Source organism: Myodes glareolus, chromosome 16 (assembly GCF_982192425.1).
Source record: "Myodes glareolus chromosome 16, mMyoGla1.1, whole genome shotgun sequence".
NCBI classification, from domain to species: Eukaryota; Metazoa; Chordata; class Mammalia; order Rodentia; family Cricetidae; genus Myodes; species Myodes glareolus.
This window is the reverse complement of record NC_142041.1, coordinates 56416330-56440908: the sequence shown is the minus strand read 5'-3', so window position 1 is coordinate 56440908 and position 24579 is coordinate 56416330. Positions and strand designations below refer to the sequence as shown.

Below are 24579 nucleotides of genomic sequence, written 5' to 3'. Positions count from 1 at the left end.
ACCTCCGGTCGTAAGTGTCATGGCTGCCTTGAGAGGCCAGTGAGTGTGCACCGCGGTGGGGAAGGTGCAAAGCCCGCTCGCGGAGGCCCAGCGAACAGAAGTTGCATCTCGGTGGTGGGGTGGAGGCGACAACCTCTCCGGTCCCTCGGCCATGGCGGCTTCCGGGAGTGGTATGGCCCAGAAAACCTGGGAATTGGCCAACAACATGCAGGAAGCGCAGAGTATCGATGAAATCTACAAATATGACAAAAAACAACAGCAAGAAATCCTGGCGGCGAAACCCTGGACTAAGGAGTGAGGAGGTCCCTGGCGAGACGCAAGGGAGGGAAGGGATGGCGGGAGTCGAAGGCGGTGGACGCTTGGCTTTCGGCTGGGGGGGGGGGGCGACCACAGAAAACCCCCCCACAGTGTTTATAGTCTGCCTTCTCGGGGTCTGTCGAGCCTAACCCCTGCTCTGGGACCTGCTTCCATATCCCTTTCAGGAAGTTTCTTTAACCGACTTGCCTCCAGGGGATGTACAGGGCAGATTTAAGATGTCACTTTCAGACGTGATTATTTTCATAATTCTCACACACTCTGCCTTGAACCTGGTGGCTACATGCACCTTGTTGCAGCCTTCAGTGGATCCTAAACTGAAGAACGAGTCTGTTTTCAGTTTAGTTTTCAGCAGGTCACTGAGCTCAAAAAAAAAAAAATGACATTTTTTCCTTAGCACTTTTTTCCTGTAACCAATTTAGAGACATACCAAGCCCCTTCCCAGTTCTCTACAATAGTATTACAATGATTCATGTAAGCCAGGAATTAGGAAATGGAGTTTAATGGCTATTTGTCCCTAACCAAATCCATGTATGTATCTCTAGGACTGAGAAGTCAAAAGATTTTTTAGAGCAGACTGTTTAAGGAGAGTGGAGAAAAAAAATCACGAAAAGATGCTGTCTAAAGGAATCACCGCTTTCAGTTTGGGTTTTCTGTTTGTTAGCAAAGCTGGCTTTAACTGTCGGTCCTCTATTTATTGAGTGCTTGCTATAGGCCTGGCGCTTGGCTGAAGATTTTCACGTCATGTAATAATCATGACAGTCCAATACTGTACTTTCGTTACTTTCCAGTAACTAGGAAAACCAGCAAATGCACTCAGAGATTCACCTCGCGATCATACTACAGCAGTGAGCTCAAAAGCAACAGACTGAAAATCGAGTCGTTACAGCTATCACTTAAACTGTTGACTGGCCTTAGGAAACTAAAGTTTCCAAGCTTACCTGTACGATAAAAATAAACCTAGCTGTTGGTGAGGTTATGAAATAATTTAATAAAAAGTTCTAGATGAAGCCAGACGGTGGTGGTGCACACATTTAATCCCAGCACTTGGGAGGCAGAGGCAGGCGGATCTCTGGGTTCAAGGCCAGCCTGGTCTACAAGAGCTAGTTCCAGGACAGGCTCCAAAGCTACAGAGATACCCTGTCTTGAAAAGCCAAAAAAAGGAAAAAGAAAAGAGTTCTAGATGAACCATATGTAATGAGAGCACAGTAATGATTGTCTTTCTCTTTTTCCCCAGTGGAAAGAGGAGCCAGTGTTTTTAAATTTATGTCTTGATTTCCAAGATTAGGTCTCGGTATCTTTCAGCTTGTGGTTAAAATCTAGCAATAGCTGGAAATTGCACTTGGCCACTTTCTCCAGGCAGACATCCAGAAAGCGTTGGAGATGCTGAGTGACCTGCTTAGATTACCTGGTTGATCCCAGAACTGCACATTTTAGATTGATATAAACTGTCAGTTTTCCTCAGCATCTTTGGCGTTAATTATGTTCATTCAAACACATAAGCTACATCGTGATTTTTAAATGTGTATGTTGCTCAAGAGTTTATTTACAAACAATGATGACAAACTCAAAATTGTAGTCACAAGACAAGTGGAGACTTTAGATCTACTTTTTACCTTTCAAGATGATATCAGAAGGAAGCCACGTGCTTCAGCACACAGAGTATCTTAAGAGGCAGGTTAATAAGGCAAATAGCAGCATCTTTGATTTTAGTACTTTGGCAACTAAGCTACAGTGTACTGAAGTACACTTCTTTGTGTCCTTTTCATACTGACTGTGAAATACCTATTTACATAAGCATTAAACGGCAAGATTTAAACCTAAACAGATGGAGTTCAGAGGCCACATTTGTAAAATTTGAGTCCTGCAGATCAGTGGGTAAGAGTGCTTGCTGTTAAACATGCAGACCTGAGTTCAGATCCCCAGCACTTACATAAACATCCATGCTTGGTTGTGTGTGTCTTTAACCTTAGCATCGTGTGGACAGAGAGCAGAGACAGGAAGATGTGTAAGCTGCTCAACCTGCCCCGTCAACACAGTAAGCTTCCTGTTAGAGTCTCTGCCTCAAGGAAATAAAGTAGAAGAAAATAAAGGAAAATGTGTGGGCGTGGTAACACATTCCTTTAATCCCAGCACATAAAGTTCCAAGGCCAACCTGGTCCACAGTGAGTTCTAGGACAGCCAGAGATGCACGTAGAAACTCTTTCTCAACAAACAAACAAAAATCGAGGAAGACACCCAACCGCTCCCTGTCGTCTTCATGTACCATCTGGTGGCACACCGATGAACATGTAGACACACAATAATTAAATAAGTTTAGGTCAGAAATTTAGGCCTGAGAGAGTAATCGGAGATATGATAATTCCATGTTAATGGAGAAAAAATTGCAGTTGATACTCCCTCCCTTCAGTAGTATATTTAAAATTTATCTCCAACTCTTCACTTTCCCCAGGAGTGGGGGCTGGGGGGACAATAACTTGTGGCTTTGTGATGTGCTATTTCCATCACCTTGTCCTTACTGCTTGCTTTTTCCTCCCACATTCCACACCCCCTTCCATCACTGTAGACCCCATCAATACTTGTTCAGTATTTTTACAAAAACTGTCTTTTAAAATTGTACATTAAGTAAGACCCTTAATCACACTGTGATTTTCTTTTTTTCTTTTCTTTTTCTGTAGTCACCATTACTTTAAATACTGCAAAATCTCAGCGTTGGCTCTACTGAAAATGGTGATGCATGCCAGATCAGGAGGCAACTTGGAAGTGATGGGTTTGATGCTTGGGAAAGTGGATGGTGAGACCATGATCATCATGGACAGCTTTGCTTTGCCTGTCGAGGGCACCGAGACGCGGGTCAATGCTCAGGCTGCTGCGTATGAGTACATGGCTGCATACATCGAAAATGCCAAACAGGTGAAAATAGCGTTTCTTAAAATTTAATAACTCTCAAGGTGACTTCTGGGTTTCTGAACTTAAAATGGCCTTTTTACATTAAATTTTCTTTCTTTTTTTTGGGGGGGGGCTTTTTATTTGTTTGGTTTTATGGGTTTTTTGAGACAGGGTTTCTCTGTAGCTTTGGAGCCTGTCTCAGAACTTGCTCTGTACAGACCAAGCTAGCCTTGAACTCAAAGAGATCCACCTGCCTCTGCCTCCAAGTGATGGCTGAATTTCCTATTTTAAACTCTACAGTTTTTGTGTAAAATATTAAGAGTCTGGTGAGGTTTATAATATAGGTGGCGCGGAGGTGGGGGTGTCCTACCCAAATAGACACTGTAGGCTAGAGGCATAACTGGTGGTGGAACTCATGCTTGGCATTCATAAGCCCTGAGTTCAGTATCCCCATTACCCCTCAGAAAGAAAGAAAAAAAGGAAGGAAGGAAGGAAGGAAGGAAGGAAGGAAGGAAGGAAGGAAGGAAGGAAGGAAGGAGGAAGGAAGGAAAGAAAGAGAAGAAATTTAGGAATTAACTATTCTTGAGTAGAAACTCAGATAAATAAATGGTGACACACCTATTAATGGACTATGTGGGCAGGCTTTAGAAGAAAGAGAGACAGAGACAGAGAAAGAAAAGCTCGCTGTGCAGCGTTGGTGCACGACTTTGATCCCAGCACTCGGGAGGCAGAGGCTGACAGATCTCTGTGAGTCGAGGCCAGCCAGGTCTACATAGCAAGTTCTAGGACAGCCAGTGCTAAATCCTGTCTCAAAAATACAATTTCAAAAAAACAAAAAACCTCAGGACTAGAGATGACTCAGGGGTTAAGAGCACTGACTGCTCTTCCAGGACCTGGGTTCGCTTCCCAGCACCCACATAACTCACATCTGTCTGTAACTCCAGTTCTAGTGGACCCATCACTCTCACCCAGATATACATGCAGGCAAAGCACTGATGCACATAAAATAAAAATAAATTAATTTTTTTAAAAAAGCTATCTGTGTATTTACTTATATGGAACAGTTCCAAAACTGTTTGTCCAATTTAAAAGATAGACAGACAGACAGATGACAGAATGTTATATGTAGTACGGAACTATGTACAGATGTTTGTTATTCTGTAGACTGTCTCTATAGTGTATATGATGCTAGAGGGATGATACTTTGCTGAGAAACAGATGAGGGGAGAGATAATGAGAGGGAAGCTAAGTACCCTTGTTTGTGCACCCTGATAATTTTATACTGTACACATATATCATCTATTCAGAATTCCTTAACTTGAAAGCAGCATTGTTACACTATCAGACCACAGTGCTACATAAAGCCTGAAATAGCCATATCTGTGAGATTAAACCATACCTCAAGCAAGCTTTTCCTTTCCTGTGTTAGGTTGGCCGCCTTGAAAATGCGATTGGCTGGTACCATAGCCACCCTGGTTATGGCTGCTGGCTCTCTGGAATTGACGTTAGTACACAGATGCTGAACCAGCAGTTCCAAGAACCATTCGTAGCCGTGGTGGTAAGTACTTTTTATTTTTTTATTTTATTTTATTTACTTATTTATTTTTAAGAATTAGGATATGTGCTTTTGCAAGGGACCCTGGCTGGATTCCCGTCACCAACACAGAGGATCACGACTATCTATAACTCCAGTTCCAGGGTATCTGATGCCTTCCTCTGACCTCCAAGGACACTAGGCAAGCATGTGGTGCACATACAGACACCCAGGCAGTAATATATAGCACAAAAATAGATAAATCTAATAACAGATAAATGGTCTCTTATATTCCAAGCTGTCCTTTGTTTAACCTCCTTGTTCAACCAAGTAGAACTCGCAATTCTCCTGCCTCTCTGTTCTAGGTGCTGGGATTATAAGTGTACACCACCACATCTCTTTCTTAGTACTTCTTTATTTCAGTGTTAAATTTGCTGTGTGTGTGCTTTTGGCTTTATATGTTTGTAACAGAAGCGGGGTGGGGGAGGGAGAGATGGGCACATGCTATGTCATGTGGGGGGGTCAGTAGACAACCTGGGGAGACGGTTCTCTCCTTCTGCCATGTGGTCTCAGGAGCCAAACTCGAGTCCTCAGACTCGGCAGCAAGCACATTTGCCCACAGAACAATTTCAGTGGCTCTGTTTGTTGTTTTTATGGTGACTGAGGTCAGCCTGGAGCCTTGCATATGCTAGGTCAAAGCCCTCTCTACCACTCAGCAATATCCTCAGTCCTCCAAGCTTTAGTAAATACATTATGAACCTGGTTTTTAGGATCAGCATGGTAGTCCCATGGGGAAAGGCACTTGCTGTGAAGCCAGGTGACCTGAGTTTAATCCCCAGGACCCAGGTGGTGATTAAACTTGTTGATCTTTCAATAAGTTGTCCTCTGACCTTGCCATGAAATAAACAAGATGTAGTTTAAAATCTAAGATTTAACTTTGTACACCACTCCTGTGCCTAGTGCCTGTGGAGGCCACAAGAGAGCATTGGATCCCCTAGGACTCCTGGAAGTTAGAGGGGGTCAGAAACCAACATGTGGGTGCTGGAAACCAAACCTAGGTCCCTAGTTAGAACAGCAAATACCTTAACTGCTGAGCTATCTCTCCAGCCCTTAAGAGTTTGGTTTTGGATTTGATTTAATTTTGATTTTTGTTGTTATCGTTTTGGGGTCAGGGTCTCTCTGTTATGTAGCTCTGACTGTCCCGGCACTGGATGTGTAGACCAGTCTGTCCTGGAACTCCCAGAGATCCACCTGACTTTGCCTTCTGAGTGCTGAGATTAAAGGCATACCCCACACCCAGCTTGTTTTGGTTTTCCTTTTATACAAAAACAGTTACTATGTTCAAGAAGATTTGCAAAAAAAAAAAAAAAAAAAAAGAATACTAGAAAATGGAAGGAGTATAGTGAGGATGTGTCGCATGAGGGGCCGGCTTGTTGGGGTATCTGTCCCTCTAAGTACCCCACAGCCGGCAAGTTCCAAAGAAAATCACACACAGGACTCCATAAGATTATAAACTGATTGGCCCTTAGCTCAGTCTACTTATTAGCTCTTACAACATATATCACCCCATTATCCTTATCTACATTAGGCACATGACGTGGTGCCTTTTTCAGCTGTCGGCTCACATGTTGCTTCTTCAGTGATCTGGGCAGGAATGGAGAAATGGACTTCCTCCTTCCTAGCCTTCTCTTGTTCTCATTGTCCCACCTCTACTTCCTGTCTGGTTGACCCGCCTATACTTCCTGCCTGGCCAATCAGCGTTTTATTAAAATACATGATTGACAGAATACAGACAATTCTCCCGCACCAAGGATGATGCTCTGTTGTCAGTCTAATAGGATGTCCCTAACCTCCCGCATCTCACCCTCCACCCCTACCGCTGTCAGCTTCTCAGCTCTTCCAGGCGTTTGATCAGGGCTAACTGGAGAAGCCGAAATGGCTAGAACCTGTCTTTCCTTTATGTCCACAGTGTTTTAGGTGCAATCTAGATTTTTTTTAGGAAGAAACTAACTATTGTTCATCTATTAAAGGGGACAGGTAATTTCTCAGCTAACTTATTACTTTCATTTATTCATTTGTTTGTTTATTGAGTTTTTTGTTTTGTTTTGTTTTATGAGACACAGTTTCCCTGTGTAGCTCTGACTGTACTGGAACTCATTCTGTAGACCATGCTGACCTTGAACTCAGAGATATCCACCTGCCTCTGCCTCCAGAATGCTGAACTTAAAGGTGTGCCCCACCACCACCCAACTCACTAGTTTGTTTTGAAGACACGGTCTTGCCAAGTAGCATGCACAGCTTACATGATACTCAACAAATATTCTTTGGTGATATGAGGACTTAGTTCTAATCTATAAAGTATTCATATTTCATTGAACTTTTCTAACTTTTCCTCTTTTCAGATTCTTTGCTGGTGTTGGTGTCTATATATAGTGCTGTATTTACTTATTTGTTTGGGGGTTTCTAGTGTTGATTCAGTGGAGCATATGATTTATGTTGACCAATATTGGACATATATCTCTTGTAGATTGACCCAACCAGAACAATATCTGCAGGAAAAGTGAATCTTGGCGCCTTTAGGACATATCCAAAGGTAATTGGATGGAGGGTCTGTGAGGGGACAGTCTCTTGTAGTCTAGGCCAGCCTTGAACTTACTTTGTAGCTCTACCTTGCAGTACTAGGATTACAGATGTGTGCTAGCCCAGAGGCTGGGTACAGGCATTGGTGTGCCAGTCAGAGAACACCTCGAGTGTCAGTCCTCTCCTTCCACCCTGACTGGGACAGGCTCTTTCACTTTTCCCCCTGTACAGCTGGCTAGCCAGCTATTCTGTGGCGTCTGTCTCCATCTCCACCTGACCGTAGATAACTGGTGATCCAGATGTGCACTTAGAAGCCCAGCTTTGTGTGAGTTCTGGGGTCTAAATTTAGCTTCTAATATTTAATCACCGAACTTTTTTTTCAGTGCTGGGGTTCTAGGCATGCACTCTACCTCGAGCTATATATACAACCTATGTAGTATCTTTGTGTATGTGTAGAAGAATTTTCAAATACAGAGTTGTAAACTGCTCTAGTCCATATCAAAAGATAACACATTTATGTTACATATTAATCTTGCCAGGCAGAGGATTTTATTTCTTAAGAAACTTTTGTGTGCCCATGGCATTTTGACAAGTACTAGAGAAACAAGCTAAATCCATCTCCTTCCTTGAGGGAGGCAAAATCAACTTAGTTACAAGCACAGGGCCACAGCACGAGAAACAGGAAAAATGAAGCGTGAGCCAAGCCATGCCAGAGCAGCTAACGGTGTTGGGGTCCAGGAGAAGCAATTCTTTCTAAGATGTGTTGTTTGGTTTGGTTTGCTTTTAAGATAGGCTCACACTCTATAGCCCAGGCTCACCTGGAGCTGGCTACATAAACTCTGCTGGCCTCACAAAGGCAGTGGTCCTTTTGTCTCAGCCTCCCAAGTACTAAAATTAGCATGTGTGAGCCAGCAGGCCACTTGTTACTGAAATATTGATGCTTACTATTTGACTCTCCAGAGTTTGATTCTGTTGTGGAATATTTGTTTACACTGTAAAGATGTATCTCTGATTGGTTTGATAAAGAACTAAATGGCCAATAGCTAGGCAGGAGAGAATAGGTGAGATTTCTGAGTAGAAGAGGAACTGGGAAGAGAAATTTAGGTGCGTAGATTTGCCATCAAGACAGAGGAAACGAGATGCAAGATGGAAGAGAGTAACACCACATGGCAGAACGTAGATTCATATAAATGGGTTAATTTCATGTATAAGAGCTAGTTGAGACAAGCCTAAGCTAAAGGGCCAAGCTTTCATAATTAATAATAATAAGTGTCCATGTTGTTACTTGTGACCTGACAGCCGATGAAAAAGCTTGCTACGTGGTCCCATACATAAGAAGCTGCAGAGAAGACGTAAGGGGCTCTGCTTTATGCTATTTTTCATTTTCTACTTTCTCTGTTTGGTTTAGGGCTACAAACCTCCTGATGAAGGACCTTCTGAATACCAGACTATCCCACTTAATAAAATAGAAGATTTTGGCGTGCACTGCAAACAGTGAGTGACTGAGCAGCTGTCGCTGCTGCGGGTGTGACACCGCAGAGAGCTCAGCCTGCCTGCCGTTCCCTAGGCCCTCTCAGCCCCAGCCCCAAATCTGAGTAATCATCCAGTCAAAGACATGAGAAATATCAGACAAGATTCATTTCATAATATGTAGTACCTTTATTATTTGTTTGTTTGATTTTGGTTTTTCGAGACATGGTTTCTCGGTAGCTATGGAGCCAATCATGGAACTCACTCTGTAGACCAGGCTGGCGTCGAACTCAGAGAGATCCCTGGGAAGCAGAGGCAGGCGGATCTCTGTGAGTTCGAGGCCAGTCTGATCTACAGAGAGAGTTCCAGCACAGCCAGGGCAACACAGAGAGCCCCTGTCGGGAGTGGGGGGACCACACACACCATTTTGGGGACAAGATGGCTCAGTGAATAAAGGCGCTTGATGCCAAAGCTGACAACCTAAATTTAATCCCCAGGACCTATACAGTGAGAAGAGGATTTATTCCCACCAGCTGTCCTCTGGCTTCCACGTGGTACATTCATCCACACTTATGTACACGCACAATAAGTAAATGTGGTTTTTTTAAATGCCCAGTTTTCTCTTAGCAAAAATTAAAAAAGCGAAGCCAATGAGGGCAGTTTTTAGACTTTGTAAATATATCTCCCCACCTCTTCTACTGCCACCTTCAGCCACGCTGCTCCCCTCTGAAGCCGTAGCATAGCACTCAGCACATACCTACTCTTTTTATGTCTACCTTTCACCCCTAAGGATGAGCCAGCCGGACTGATGGTGTTAAAAGTGTATGTCAGAGCATAATGTTCCATCCTACGCAGAATAAGGTCATTAAATAGCCTTGCGGACTACACAGCCCTCTGTGGTGTGGCCCCTGACCTTCTCTCGCCATTGAAGTCTATCCTTGCCTTTTGTCGGGTGAGCTGCCGACACTCACCCTCGTGTTCACATGGCTCCCTAACTGCTGTATAGGGTCTGTTTCCAGAGCGTTTCAACAGAAAATGCACTCTGATCACTTTGTCTCAAGTAGCACCTTCTGTCACATTTCCTTCTTAGCAGTCACCATGGGATGTTTTTAGTTCCTTGCTGTTGGACAGAATTACTCACTGCCGTGTCCTTGCATTTAAAATCAGGCATGGCACAGAAAAAGGTGGGCACTTATAAATTGTTGCTTAAATAAACGAGTGATCATCTAATGTCCCCTTTTCTCTGTATCTCTTATCCCGCCCTGAAGGGATGTCTTGTGCCGTGTGCTACTCCTGCTCACAGTGCACAACCCATCTGACGGGCAGTTGTCTGCTGCGGATCAGCTCCAGCCTCCTGTCTGCTGCTCAGGTCCCTGCTGAGCTGCTGAGCTCCGCCCTAACCTCTCAAATCTGTTTGAAATGTAGACTCTGATATGCTAAATATTTAAGCACATACTAGATAAGGTGTTTAATATATACCTATATAAACTCAACAAAGTAAAAGGATTGGAGATACTCCTTATAGCTAATCTAGTTTTGGTTTATTTACTTTATTGCAATGTTCACATTATACATAACTAAGTTTCATTATGAAATTTGTATGTGCATATGATGCATTTGATCATATTCGTTCCCATTACCCCTTCCCACCCTCTCCTACTGATCCCCTTTCCTCTTCCCAACTCATCCCCTCGATGCTTTATCTTTTGTGGGTCTTTGTAGTATGTTTATATTTTTGATGACCCAGTGAGTTCCATCAGGGCTGCTTACAGAAGCGTGAGTGATGCATTGTTTACAGGAGCATCGCAGTGAGCACATCACTAAAGAGTCTCCCATCATCCGTTCACTGTGTGTAAATCCTCGGGGACGGTGGGGCCTTGTGACCCAGTCTAGTGCAGGAAAGCACAGCTGCCCTGAGTTAGAGTGGCCATGACATTCCTGGCAGCCGACATTCCACACCATTCACCCTCCCTCCTCTGGCTCTTCCTGCCCTTCTTCCATGGTGTTTCCTGATCCTTGGGGAAAGGGTTGATATTGGTGTCTACTTTATAGCTGAGCATTCTACTATCAGTTATTCTAACCCAGCAATCAGTTAGGAGTCTCCAGTTACTACTACCCACTGCAATAAGAAGCTTATCTGACCAAGGCTGCCAGCAGCAATAAAGTACGAGTATGAGCATAGTTTAGAAGGAAATTTGATTAGCTCATGATGTCCATCTAGGAAAATAATAGCAATAGCTCCTCCACTAAGGGCAGCCGAGGACTTTTGACCAGGAAGGCAGGATGAGGCCAGGATTCCTATGAAGTGGGCCTCAAATGCAATCAGGTAACAGTTGATGACCCCAGAGCAGACTTGCCTCTGTTGCACTAGAGGCCCCATAGTTAGCAGGTTGATATCGTAACACACCCAGCAGCCTGTAGAGCATACTCTAGCAGTATGAGGCTAGCCGGAAAGAAGGACCTGCACCCAGCTCTGCACGGGCACTCTGTGTCCTGTGTCTTAGCCACTTTTCTATGGCCAAGACAAAACACCATAACCCAATCAACTTATAAAATAAAGCATTTAATTTGTGGCTCTTGAGATTTAGTCCATGATGACCATGGTGTGGAACATGGCAGTAGCAGGCATAGGGCCGGAGCAGTAGCTGAGAGCTTATGTCTGAATCTCAAGTGAGAGGCAGAGAGAGAGAAATAACTGTGAATGGCATGGTTTTTTGAAACCTCAGAGCCCACTCCCAGTGACACACCTCCTCCAACAAAGCCACACCTCCTGATCCTTTGCAAACAGGTCCAGCCACTAGAGACCAAACATTCAAATATATGAGCTTATGAGGGCCATTCTCATTCCAACCACTGCACTCTGTGACCAACCATGTGATGTCTTCAGCAGTGGGAGCTCTGATATGTTAAGTAGTTTAACTTATAAAACCTTAATAGGAATACAGATGTTTTGTCTGTCCTTGAAGTGCTGAGCACTGAAACCAGGACCTTGTGCCTAGTGTAGCACTCTGTCACTAAGCTATTCCTCGGGAGTTCTATTTGGTGGGTTGGTTTGGTTTAGTTTCCATTTTTTAAGACAAGGTCTTTATACATAGCCCTGGCTATCCTGAAACTCACTGTGTAGACCAGGCTGCCCTCAGATTCACAGAGATTTTGCTTGTTTCTGCATTCCAAGTGCTAGGGTTAAAGGGGTGGATATGACACCATACCCAGCTCCTCGGGAGTTTTTAACTAGTCTGTGTTTCAATGTTATAAGTGAACTGTTTAAAGATTCAGTGCAAACAGATAAAACCCCAACATAGCATGGGTTTCCCTCGCATAATTCTGTTCTTGTCCAGACAAGCTAATGTACTTTTCTTGTGTGTGTGTGTGTGTGTGTGTGTGTGTGCATCCGCGCACACGCGCACGGCATGGTACAGGTGTGGAGAGAGATCACAAGACAAGTTCTGCTCTCTTTCTACCTTTCTGTCTTTACTTGGGTTCCAGGGATCAAACTCAGGTCTCCAGGCTTTGCCCAGCAACTTCTGTTACGGGCTGAACCGCCTCACCAGCCCATTAAAGACTTTTATAAACATTACCTTGGGCTTCTCAGGCTGGTCTGGCTCCAAATGACCAGTTGAGTTCTTTTTTTTTTTTTTTAAGTTGGTGTTTTGGTTTTGGTTTTGGTTTTTTGTTTGTTTGTTGTTTTGGTTTGGTTTGGTTTTTTAAGACAGGGTTTCTCTGTGTAACAGCTCTGGCTATCCTAGAACTCATTTTGTAGACCAGGCTTGGCCTCAAACTCACAAAGATCCACCTGCCTCTGTCTCCCCGGTGCACCACCACTGCCTGGCAGAGCTCCTACGAGAACTAGAGTCTTTAGTATAGTGTAGGTGGCTGTCTTATATGTACACTGTAGCACCAGTTACTGTTGAGTATATTTTATCATATTTAACTTTCATTTAATGATGAATTTCTCAAAGGAGCTTCTTGTGCTTCCTGTATCCATTGGTTTATAGGACACACTAAGAGATTTAAATACCTATTGCCTTAAGACCTTAAGAAATAAGGTCAGTCATGGTCATGCACAGCTTTAACCCAGCACTTAGGTAGAGATGGGGGTCTCTGTGTATTTGAGGACAGCCTGACCTACGTAGTGAGCTCCAGCTTAGCCAGGACTATATGTCAAGACTTTGTCTTTCAGTAATGATAATGGTTTTCAGGTACTTAACTAAATCTTCTCTGGTACTTCATGATTATAAATCGCCTTTCAAAGCAATTCTTTGAAAGAATTCAAAGAAGTTCTTCTAGGCACCTTAGGATCTACTTTAAGATGCACTTTTCAAAGAAACACAAGGGCCTAACTAAAAAAGGAAGAAGTAGGAGACCTGTGTGTCACTGCTCGTGTGTTTACAAAGGTTGAGAACTTAAGCTGACCCTGGAGGGTGGCTCCTTTAGAGCCTGTTGTTATAGAACTGCTGAACACGGTACATAAATCTGCACCCGTCATTTAGGAATTCTGATTGTTACTAGCTTCTTGGAAATTTTGGGGCACTACAAAAGGGTGCATGCGTGCGTGTTAGTAGACAGATTTAGAGCCATACCACCTGAAAACAAAGGAACCTGTTGTTAAACTATATGATTATCTGAATATAAAATATAATTTGCTTAAATGTAACCAGGACTTGTATGGAATGTAACAGTGTATTTTTTCCACTTACCCAATATGTACTTTGTTTTGCAGATATTATGCCTTAGAAGTCTCATATTTCAAATCCTCTTTGGATCGTAAACTACTTGAGCTCTTGTGGAATAAATACTGGGTGAATACCCTGAGTTCTTCAAGCTTGCTCACTGTAAGTACTGTACTTGTTTCCTTTGAATTTTGTTTTGTTTTGCTTTTTTGAGCTAGTCCTACTTGGAAGCCTAAGCTAGACTCAAACTCAAGGTCAGCTCAGGCACTCGAAGATCAAGGGTAACCCAGCAGTGTCTGTTTTATCCTTCTATGTGGGTCCAAAGTACCAAACCCCGGTTGTTAGACTCGGCAAGCACCTGTACACACTGAGCCATCTTACTGACCCCTGGTTTCAGGTGCCTAATTGTTCAGATCACACGTAAGTGCCATTACACCTAACTCATTTGAATTTTAACTAGGTTTCAAAAGTTCTTTAATGCCAGGCGGCAGTGGTACATACCTTTAATCCCAGCACTGGGGGGGGAGGGAGTCAGAGACAGACAGATCTCCGTGAGTTCAAGGCCATCCTGGTCTACAAAAGCTAATTCCAGGACAGTCCCCAAAGCTACAGAGAAACCCTGTCTTGAAAAACGAAAAAAAAAGAAAAAAAGATGTTTAATATTTGAAACTCATTTCACAGAAAGAACAACATCAAAGCTGTAACAAGATTCTCCACCAAGTTAGATGTGGATGTCATGGACCAGAGAAGACTGTCTTAGTTAGGGTTTCTGTTGCTGTGGAGAGACATCATGACCACAGCAGCTCTTACACAGAAAACATTTAACTGGGGCGACTCGCCTACAGTTTCAGAGGTTCAGTCCATTATCATGATGGGGAGGGAGCACGGCAGCGTGCAGGCAGACATGGTGCTGGCTACATCTTGACCAGAAGGCAACAGGAAGTCAACTGAGTCACTGGGCACTATCCTGAGCATAGCAAACCTCAAAGCCCACCCCTACAGTGACACATCCTCCAACAAAGCCACACCTCCTAATAGTGCCACTCTCTCTGGGGGCCAATTCCATTCAGACTACCACCGAGACCACCAAATCTAAATGTCAAATAGAATACCAGACTGGGGTAAGATCTACTTGTACCTTAAAGAGATTAGTAGAGGAAAAACAGAATTTTTTTTTTCAGTATTTCAAATTTTCAGTATTTGTTGCCTCAGATAGCAGGTGAGGCTCTGACACTTAACAGTATAGTTGAGTATTTCTCACCCTCTGGGTCGCAGTCCCACAGGGGTCACATGTTAGATATTTACATTATGATTCATAACAGTAGCAAAGTTACAGTTATGAAGGAGCAATGAAATAATTTTGCGGCTGGGGTCATCAACATGAGGAACTGTATTAAAGGGTCACAGTCTTAGCTGGTTGAGGACCACTGCTATGGTCAGAAGTAGGAGGATACCGAGTCAAGGAAGGACATCCCGTGAGTTAGGTTCCTCCCCGAGTAAGGCAGTCACAGCTTCCTTCAGCTTTGCGAGGCTCGTGTTCAGTCTTCATTTTGAAAACAGTTGGCAACTTTAGCTTCTGGCCTCACGGCCTTTGTGCTTAATGCTCAGAAGGCAACAGCCAGCCTACATGTCCATGCATATTCTCAGGCAATGTCTCCTGGGCTTACCCAGCTTTGCTTTGACCAAATGCTCTTCCTTAAGATATGCCGTGGGCCAGAGCAATGAATTTGAGTGGGGCCAAGGCAGGGGCTCACTGCTGGGCTTGGAGTAAAAGCAACTATTTGAGGAGCATGGGGATTAAAATGGAAAAAGAGGTCCTAAAAATTAATCTGAAGATCATTGCAAATACCAGGCAAAGAAAACATTAACTCAGTCTTTCCTGATACGTCATTGAAATCTGATGTGGTTGAATGGGTATGTATTTAACAGGTATATCTTTAGGACCTAGGAGCAGTTTTGTTTCCTATGGTCCAGACCAGCCTTGCAGCTGCTGTGTAGCCAAGGATGACCCTAAACCTTGTGAGTGCTGAGATGATAGGCATGTGCATCACGTCCAGTCTTAGCGGCTGAGCCTGGCTGTGACGTGGCGGCAGTGACACTGTAAGCATCACCAAGTGCACTGAGGCACTTGACATAAGGCAGTTAGCCTGGCTTACAGTGAAGTCTCAGTAAATGTTACTAGTGCTTTGTTTCGTGTGTTGAATTCTTGGAAAGACTCGTTTGATCCTATTTATTATTGTAAACATAATTTTGACAAGGTTTGTGTTCTTATTGAAGTAGCAGGATTAGAAAGAGAGCGAACTGGCACAGTGGTACATGACTGTGATGCCAGTCTTTAGACTTGAGGCCGAGTCAAGAGGATCAGGAGTTCGCATCTTCCTTCCACACTGTAAGCTTGAGGCCAGCCTGGGCCGCATGGGACTCTCTTGTTTTAAACAAAAATAAAAGAGGAAAGCAATCATAATAGCAAATAGTATGTATCCTGTGTGCCAAACACTGCTGAGTGTCTTATATATCCTTAGAGACAAGTATGCTTGCAGTCAGAAGTGAGCTGGGGGCGGGGAGAGAGCACTGGGACAGCACAGGAACGGCAGGTGGAGGTACGCTGGGCAGTGTGCGCACAAGTGCAGATGGGAAAGTTCCTTTACCCACTGAGCTGCCTCTCCAGCCTGGCGCCACGCCTTGATGAACCTTGATTACATTTACAGTTGCCAGTTTTAGATGAAAACTGAAAAGGAGATCTCTCATAGCAACCTTTGTAAAGTATTACAGTTAGCAAGGCAAGGTAGCATGTGCCTGTACTCAAGCCTGAGCTATATGACCCTGCTGTCTCAAAACAAATACAGTGAGAATTTACAGTTAAGTCTGGGGTTGCAGTTTGGTGATAGAATGTGTTTGCCTGGCTTGTATAAGACTGTAGATTCAATCCCCAGCATCAGCCATGACACAGATAGATAAATTGATAGGATGTATATATATATGTGTGTGTGTTACTATTAAATGTGTGTATGTAATTTTTAATATTTTTAATTTGTAAAATATATATGTAATATGAAAGAAAATGGTATATGTAATAGATTTCTCAAATGTAGGTATGAACGAGGGCATATAACAATACTCTAATAAGAACAGTCACAAAACTAGCTAATAATTAAGTCTTTCTTCGGTGCCCTGGACAGTTCTAGAGCTTAAGGTAACATTTCCACCCTCTTCCATTTTCAAGAGGCCTGGGAGGCGTGGTTCAGGCGTCCCTGCCAATCTGCACCAGGGTCAGAACTTTGACTCCCAAAGGCACTCCTCAAAGCTTTCATAATCACAAAACTTGATTTAAGCAAGGGAAAAAATTATACATTCAATCTTGAAATTATTTTTTTAATCTAAAATCAAATTGATGATTTTAGGAGCAGTTTTTACAGCTATGACCTAACTTTTTCACTATCTATCCATTCCACCTTTACATTGTTTGTAAATAAAATGTTATATTAATTTGCATAAAAATCAGTGGATTTTGCCAAGCCTAGTGGCACACGCTTTAAACCCAGCTCTTGGGAGGCAGAGGCAGGTGGATCTCTGAGTTCGAGAACAGCCTGGTCTACAGAGCTAGCTTGGCCGGGGACGGGAGCGGGGGTTCGGTTTTTAACCAGGTATGGTGGTACAGACCTTTAACACTGGGAAGCAGAGGCAGGCAGATCTCTTTGAGTTCCAGGCCAGGCAGGCGACACAGTGAGACTCTCTCAAAAACAAACAAGTGGGTGTGGGTGGGTAGGTGTTTGTTTGGGCAGCAGGGGTAAGGGGCTGGACAGAATGCGTGGTATACCTGTAGTGCTAGCTGCTCAGCAGAGTAAGGCCGACGGGCAGCCAGCAAAACCCTATCTCAAAACAAATACAAAACCTGTAAGTGTAACTCTGTAGTGGAGGGCTTGCTTTATATGTGCATGGTCCCTGAAGGCAAAAACAAAAAAGAATTTTTTTCATGGTGACCTTGTTTTGTACAATGACATGATGCCATTTTCTCCACAGAACGCAGACTATACCACTGGCCAGGTGTTTGACTTGTCTGAAAAGTTAGAGCAGTCGGAGGCCCAGCTGGGACGAGGGAGTTTCATGTTGGGTTTAGAAACACATGACCGGAAGTCAGAAGACAAACTTGCCAAAGCAACTAGAGACAGGTGAGTGTCCACATGCCGGGTCCTGCCCGCTCCTCTCAGTATCTGCAGACAGTAAATCCTGGTTCCCTGTGGTTCAGTCAGCTGCAGTTTAAGAGATGCCCGAGTGTTATCTACTTGGACCTTCAAAAAGACATGTGTAAATTCACACTTTGAAATTTTGGAAGACATTAGGCAAAATAGAAAGCTCAACTCAGAGATGTAGGGGTCTCACAGAGAACACCAAGTCCCCGTTAGAGGGCTGGCCAGGCAGAGTACAAGGAGAGCTGGCCCTGCTAGACCTTTGAGGGGAAGGCTTACAAAGACATGCTATCCTTTTCCTCAACTAAACAGTTCTGAAGAATTAAGATTTCTTAAATTTACCAAATTTCAGATTCCAGAGTATCATAGAAAAGATTCTCTCTTAAGTGTCTGTGCTAAAATTCTTCTTTCTGCATCATTTTAGTATTCCATATTTTACTTCCTAATTCCTTCCTTGGGATGTGGTCTCTGATAACTTGGGAGATGAGAATGTGGCCCTCTGGTGCACAGACTGCACAGGGTGGAAAAGACTCACTTGCTGCCACAAACCTTGAGCCCAGTGTGATACAGGCAGAAGGAAGAGAACATGGGACAGCTATAAGCTCACTGGTGTCTGTTTTGACATTGTTCTGTAGGGTTTGGGGGGCTCTCCCGTCAGCTCACTAGCCCATTTCCACTCTTGGGGTGATGTTTCCCTTTTCTCATAAGCTGTTGCTATCCATTGCCAAACTTGAAAGGCAGGGCTTTCCTGCACCTTCTCCTGGTGCCTGCCAGGATTCCCGCCTGTGCTGTTTGCTCTTTACCTCTAATTAAATTGTCTTTGGGCATAAAATAAACAAACACAAAAGACTGTTCCGTAGGAAGAAGGGAGGAGGGCAGATGAAGTTATCTTGGCCACTGAAGCCATCTTATGTTGAAAATGCCTCGTTCTGCTCCTCCGGTGGAGAGAAGGGGCTCATGGGTCAGACTACCTATTGTGCACAGGGCTCTGGTGGCATTCCCGGCACCACATCCACAAGAAGAAGCAGGCCTTCCTCCTTCGTGGGAGAGTGGCTGCACATTGGGTTGGCTGTTTTGTATGCAGAACTTTCTCAATTTTCTCAGTGCCAGTCACGGCACTGTGGCCTTGCTCCTGCTCCACCATTAAGTCACGTCTGCAGCCAAATCGTTATGAGGGAAAAGTTTTATTCAGGTTCTTGTCCTTTGTCCTGAGGTATTTGTTTCTTTGTTTTGTTTTTTTGTTACTTTGGGGATTGGAGGGTTTGGTTTTGTCTTTATCCATTCATTCTGGAGTTTGTTTGTTGTTATCTTTTCTTTTTTGTAACAACAAAGTAGGGAGGTCAAGGATAGTAATAAAAAGAAAACTTCTTCTGGGAATTACTTTAATAAAAAGTTAACTCTTCTGAATATTGATGGAGTTCTGTCATTGTTTTTTGTATTGGGTTTTTGGGGGTTTTTATTGTTTTTGAAGTCAAGTGACCTTCAGCTCTCTAGAGGATGTTTATAGTTATTTCAGGAAACAGTTTTTTAATTATTCTGAGGAATAACAGATTTTAAGTCTTTTACATTGACTGCCGTATGTATGTGTGTGTGTGTGTGTGTGTGTGTGTGCGTGCGTGCGTGCGTGTACACTTCCTAGGCATGCGTGTGTGTGTCTGTATCTGTGTCTGTGTATACGCTTCCCAGGCAAGCATGAGGAGCTGAGAGAAAGTTGGTGGGAGCTGTTCTCTCCTTCCACCGCTTGGGATCCTGAGGCTCTAACTCAAGTGGGCAGGTCAAGAACCCTTACCCGACTGAACCACCTTGCAATCCCAAGAAGCTATATTTTAACATAATACTGTAATCAGTATGTAATTATTGATTATTACTATGTAGATACATAATGAATGTATAGTTTCAGTTGTCTTCAAAAGCAGAATTTTCCCAAAGCCACTGAGTAGCAAAAATAACTGTTAGGAATTATATCAAAGGAATTATATCAAAGTTTATGTCGTCATTTTATGAAATGTCTAGTCAGCAGTGAAACACTAACAGGCAAAGTAGAAAAGTTTCTTTAAAGTCTCAGGGAAACAATTGGCGTGGTTAGTGACTGTGAATAGAAGTGATGGTTGTTGGGCGTTGGGGGTGAACATGAGGGGAAGTGACGGACGGAGCGGCTTTCCCTGTGTCATGCTGTGTTTCTTCCTTCCAGCTGTAAAACTACCATAGAAGCCATCCACGGATTGATGTCTCAGGTCATTAAGGATAAACTCTTTAATCAAATTAACGTCGCTTAGTTACCACTGAGTACGCTTTCCTGAAAGCTGATGTGTGGGAGGAAGAAAGCTCCAGTAACACCTGTACACCAGTTAACCAAACTCAGAAGACCAAGGTGCTGTGCGGAGTTCCGATTGTTAGCACTGTAATAAAGCTATCACGTGAAACCGTCCTCCTGTGGCTTTGTGAGCAGAGTTGCGTTTGGTGCTCTTGCTTGTGGGAGGAAAAACATACTAGATCTTTTCTGGGTTTGAAGTCCTGCCTAGCAAAGTAAGCAAAGAATCTCATCATTTCATCACACGGTGGTCAGAAAGTTTTCAGTTGTTTTTTGTTTGGTTGGTTGGTTTTTTTCGTTTTGTTTTGGGTACCCCCCCCCAAAAAAAAAAAAAAAAAACTAAGGTCTCAGTACTCATGTTTTATTTTCCTGAAAACCACATAACTTACTAGAGACAGAGACAGCCAAGCACATAATATCTGGTAAATCAAATATTTACCAAGTGCCTTTCCTGTACTGAGGACTTCCTAGCAAACTTGACAGGGTACTCAGGAGAAATGCTTGTTCCAGAGGGGTTAGTAAGGTAGGCTTGCTGAGGGGAAGGTCCACTTGAAAGAAAGTAGCTCTGGCCCGAAGAGAGGAACTGGGAAGGTGTCACTCTCCCAGCAAAGTGGTGCAGCAGTCTGAAAGAGCAGAAAGCAGGACATGTGATTCCGTTCGACTTTAGAGAGTCCAGCTGCACTTGAAAAGTAACAAGGGTGACCCAAGAGATAGGGCACGGGTGACTCCTCCAGGGCTCTGCAGAGCCGATGCTGACAGCGCTCAGTCTGAGCCGTGGAACGTACTGCACTGTCTTTCTAAGAGCGCTGTAGGAGATGGGTAAAGGCTACGTGAGAGCCATGGAGAATAAAGTCATAAGAGGCTGAGGCTGCGGGCACAGAAGGAGTTGAAAACCAATCTCTTAAAGTGACTTCAGAGGCTGTGAGATAGCCCAGTGGGTAAAAGGCCCTGGCCACTGAGGTCTATCAACCTGAGTCAGGCACTGGGACCCATACAAAAGCAATGAGGAAGAACAACTTCCCAAAGTTGTCCTCTGACTGCCTCTCTGCTGTGCCTGTGGCCAAACACCATCGCCAAGACAACTTGAAAATTAAAGCTTAATTGGGCATGACGGCAGCAGGAACTACTGAGTATCTACTGAGAATATCTCATTTTTTTTCACCCTTTTATTGAAAACATATCCTTGCTGGGCATTGGTGGCGCACGCCTTTAGTCGCAGCGCTCTGGAGGTGGAGGCAGGAGGATCCCTGAGTTTGAGGCCAGCCTGGTCTACAGAGTGCATTCCAGGACAGCCAGGGCTACACAGAGTAATCCTGTTTCAAAAATACATTCTTTTCTCATATGTCCTGATTAGTTTCCCGTCCTCTACTCCCAGTTCCTTCTCACCCCTATCCCCCCGCCCCATCCAATCCACTCCCTTTCTGTCTCACTAGAAAAGGGCAGGCTTCTAAGAGATAACAACCAAACATGATCCAATAAAGTATAGTAGGATAAAACAAAAACTATCACATCGAAGTTGGGCAAGACAAACTCACAGAAGGAAAAGAGTCCAAGAGAAGGCCCAGGAATCAGAGACTACTCATTTGCCCATAAAAACATGGAAGCCATAATTCATTTGCAGAGGACCTGGTGCAGACCTGTGGAGGCCCTGTGATTGCTGCTTCAGTCTCTGTGAGCTCGGCTGAGCTTGCTCCGTTGATTCGGATGACCTTGTTCTGTGTCCTCCCTCCCTTCTGCTCCCCATGCCCCTTCCACCTACTCTTTCTCAGGGTTCCCTGAGCTATGAGAGGAAGAATTAATGGAAACAAATTATATATAATAACATAAGTATATCATTAGGAGCCATTACATCATTACATTTTTTAAAAAGACCAGTAGTAATTGAAGGGCCCTAGTAGGCGTGGGCATAGAGAACATGGCTCTGGTAGGCCTTGCCTTTCTCCCATGCCCTCTGCCTTGTTAAACTGTTAGATCATGTTCCTAAACCGAGCCACCAAAGTGTATTCCCTTATTTGATCACTTCCTCCTCCTAAGACTGACCTCCAGTTATCAAAGTATTAAAGTTCAGAACTCTCTGTAGACCAGGCTGGCCCTGAATTCACAGAGATCCACCTGCCTCCGCCTCCCGAGTGCTGGAACTAAAGGTGTGGGCCACCATGCTCAGTTTCCGACTTCCATTTTTATGTCATTAAAACTTTTATACAGCGCTGGGCAGTGGTGGCACATGCCTTTAATCCCAGCACTTGGGAGGCTGAGGCAGGTGGATCTCTGAGTTTGAGGCCAGTTTGTTCTACAGTGGGAGTTAAGGACAGCCAAGGCTACACAGAGAAACCCTGTTCAAAAATTTAAATTAAAATGTTATACAGCAAAAATTTGTGTTTAATAACACAATTTCAGCCATATAGGCACCGTATTGAGTCATCCAGCTAAGAACACTGACAAGCTGTTTGAGCTTTCTCAGACATGATTTAATAGTTAAGATTTTGACATAAGAGCCCGTTAGATGACTCAGCAAATAAAGGAGTTCGCTGTCAAGCTTTATGACCTGGGTTTGAGTCCCAGTACCACACATGATGGAAGGAAAGAACCCATTCCTGAGCGAACTATTCCTTACCCACCCACCCACCCAACACACACACAAATAAATATAACTTATAAATTTTTCTTTAACATTTTGATACAGGAGAGCGAAGACTTGATGTTCCTATGACTCAAAGATAACTATCACAAGATTCCTTTTCATGTGCAGATTTACATGTATGAACATCTACCTAGATATGTAGATGTCAATTATGGCGTGAAAACTAAGAGGGACCATTTATTTGGAAGAGAAAGGAACTTGAAGAAGGTAAGGAGTGTGTGGTAATATTTTGTTTGTGCTTTAACAAACAAAGCTTGCCTGAAGATCAGAGTGCAGAGCTAGCCATAGAGGTCAGGCGGTGGTGGCACACACCTTTAATCCCAGCACTCTGGAGACAGAGGCAGAGTTCAAGGCCACTCTGGACTAAGTGAGATTGAATCCGTCTAAAAGAGAAACAACCAAGCTATGGGTGACTCACTAGAGAGGTGAAGACAGGAGTGATATGGCTGAGCAGAGAGAGCTCAGGGCATTTAGTCTGAGGATTCGTGGAGACAGGATCTTGCCCACTTTGGTCTGAGAGTTCAGTAGAGGTAAAAGGTCTCTCTAGTGACTGTCTCCTTTACTTCTCTAAATCTTTGAGTATTTACCCTGCTATCTGTCTCTGGGTTTTTCTTATTAAGACTAATTAGATTAGCACTACAGGAATGAGCACGGTCAAAGTGTGTTATATATTTACTGAAATCCTTCACTGCACCACAAATAGATACTAGCGAGATACCTTTTGTAATTTGTATATACATTGGTATTCTGCCTGCACATATGTCTGTGTGAAAGTGTTGGATCCCCTGGAACTGGAGTTAGAGACAGTTGTGAGCTGCTATATGGGTGCTGGGAATTGAACCTGGGTCCTCTGAAAGAGCAGTCAGTGCTCTTAACCTCTGAACCATCTCTCCAGTTCCCTCACAAGATACTTTTTAAAACCATTTACATGTCAAAACTTAAATACAGTTAGTTTTGACATTTAGCTTTATATTGGTAACCTAGTCAATGTGACTAACTATTGGACAGACAACGCCACCTGGCATTGGTGGCACACACATGTAATCCCAGCACTCAGGAGGCCGAGGTAGGCGGATCTCTTGAGTTACAGGCTAGCCTGGTCTACAGAGTGAATTCCAGGTCAGAAACTTTCTCTCGCAAAATCAAAAAGAGATGGGGAAATGTCTATGCTTAAACAGTATAACCAAGAAAAGAAGGCTTTCCCATCATAACCCCACGGGGCTTTTCTTCTTCTGAGAAGTCTAGTGTAGCAGCAACTATACCTTCGCTAGTAACCAAAAGAAAGCAGAAATATTTTATCCAAATAAAAAGAATTTGTTTGGTTCACTAATCTCTGGAGTGCTGAGTTAAGAATATCTGGTTTAGACAGTGTTACATTAGACTTCTGGCAGGGTTCTCAGCTCTGTCTTCCACATGTTGACCTAACCCTCAACTAATTTCCCCAGCATTGGCTACCTGGGGTACCACTTGGAGGGTGGGGAACCATTGATCAGGTCAGGCTAAGTTGCTGACTTCACTCTGATTGCCATACCCTGGGTCATGACCCCATACCTGGATATATACAGCTGGTTACCCCCAAACGTAGGAGGGGTCAGTAACCAAGACCACATGAGATAGTCGATGTCCCCTCAATTAGCCATATTTTGAAGCCTACCTCTAAGACTTTCAGTTTTTATCTGTAGGATGAACTGGGTTTTGTTGGTTTGGTATTTATTTTTTATTTTTGTTTTTGTTTTGTTGTTACTTTTTCGAGACAAGATTTCTCTGCGTAGCCCAGGCTGGTCTGAAACCATCTGTAGACCAGGCTGGGCTCTAACTCGAGACCCACCTGCCTCTGCCTTCAGAGTGCTGGGACTAAAGGCATGCACCCCACAGCCCTGTTTGTCTTTGTTTTTTGGGGTAGGTTCTTGCTATGTTGCCCAGGCTGTTCTCAGACTTACTCTTGCCTCAATCATGTAAGCGCTGGGGTTACCAACATGTGC

The 24579-nt window shown here is 43.7% G+C and overlaps 1 protein-coding gene across 1 annotated transcript; it reads left to right on the top strand.

Annotated features, from left to right (window-relative positions):
* The first annotated feature begins 16 nt into the window (after positions 1-16).
* Cops5 (COP9 signalosome subunit 5) lies at positions 17-20073 on the top strand. Its single transcript, XM_048420494.3, has 8 exons — positions 17-294; positions 2994-3228; positions 4634-4762; positions 7266-7331; positions 8727-8812; positions 13509-13620; positions 17479-17627; positions 19837-20073. Exons 1-8 carry the CDS (start codon positions 152-154, stop codon positions 19919-19921), a joined length of 1005 nt encoding a protein of 334 aa, XP_048276451.1. The 5' UTR covers positions 17-151; the 3' UTR covers positions 19922-20073.
* The last annotated feature ends 4506 nt before the right edge of the window (positions 20074-24579 follow it).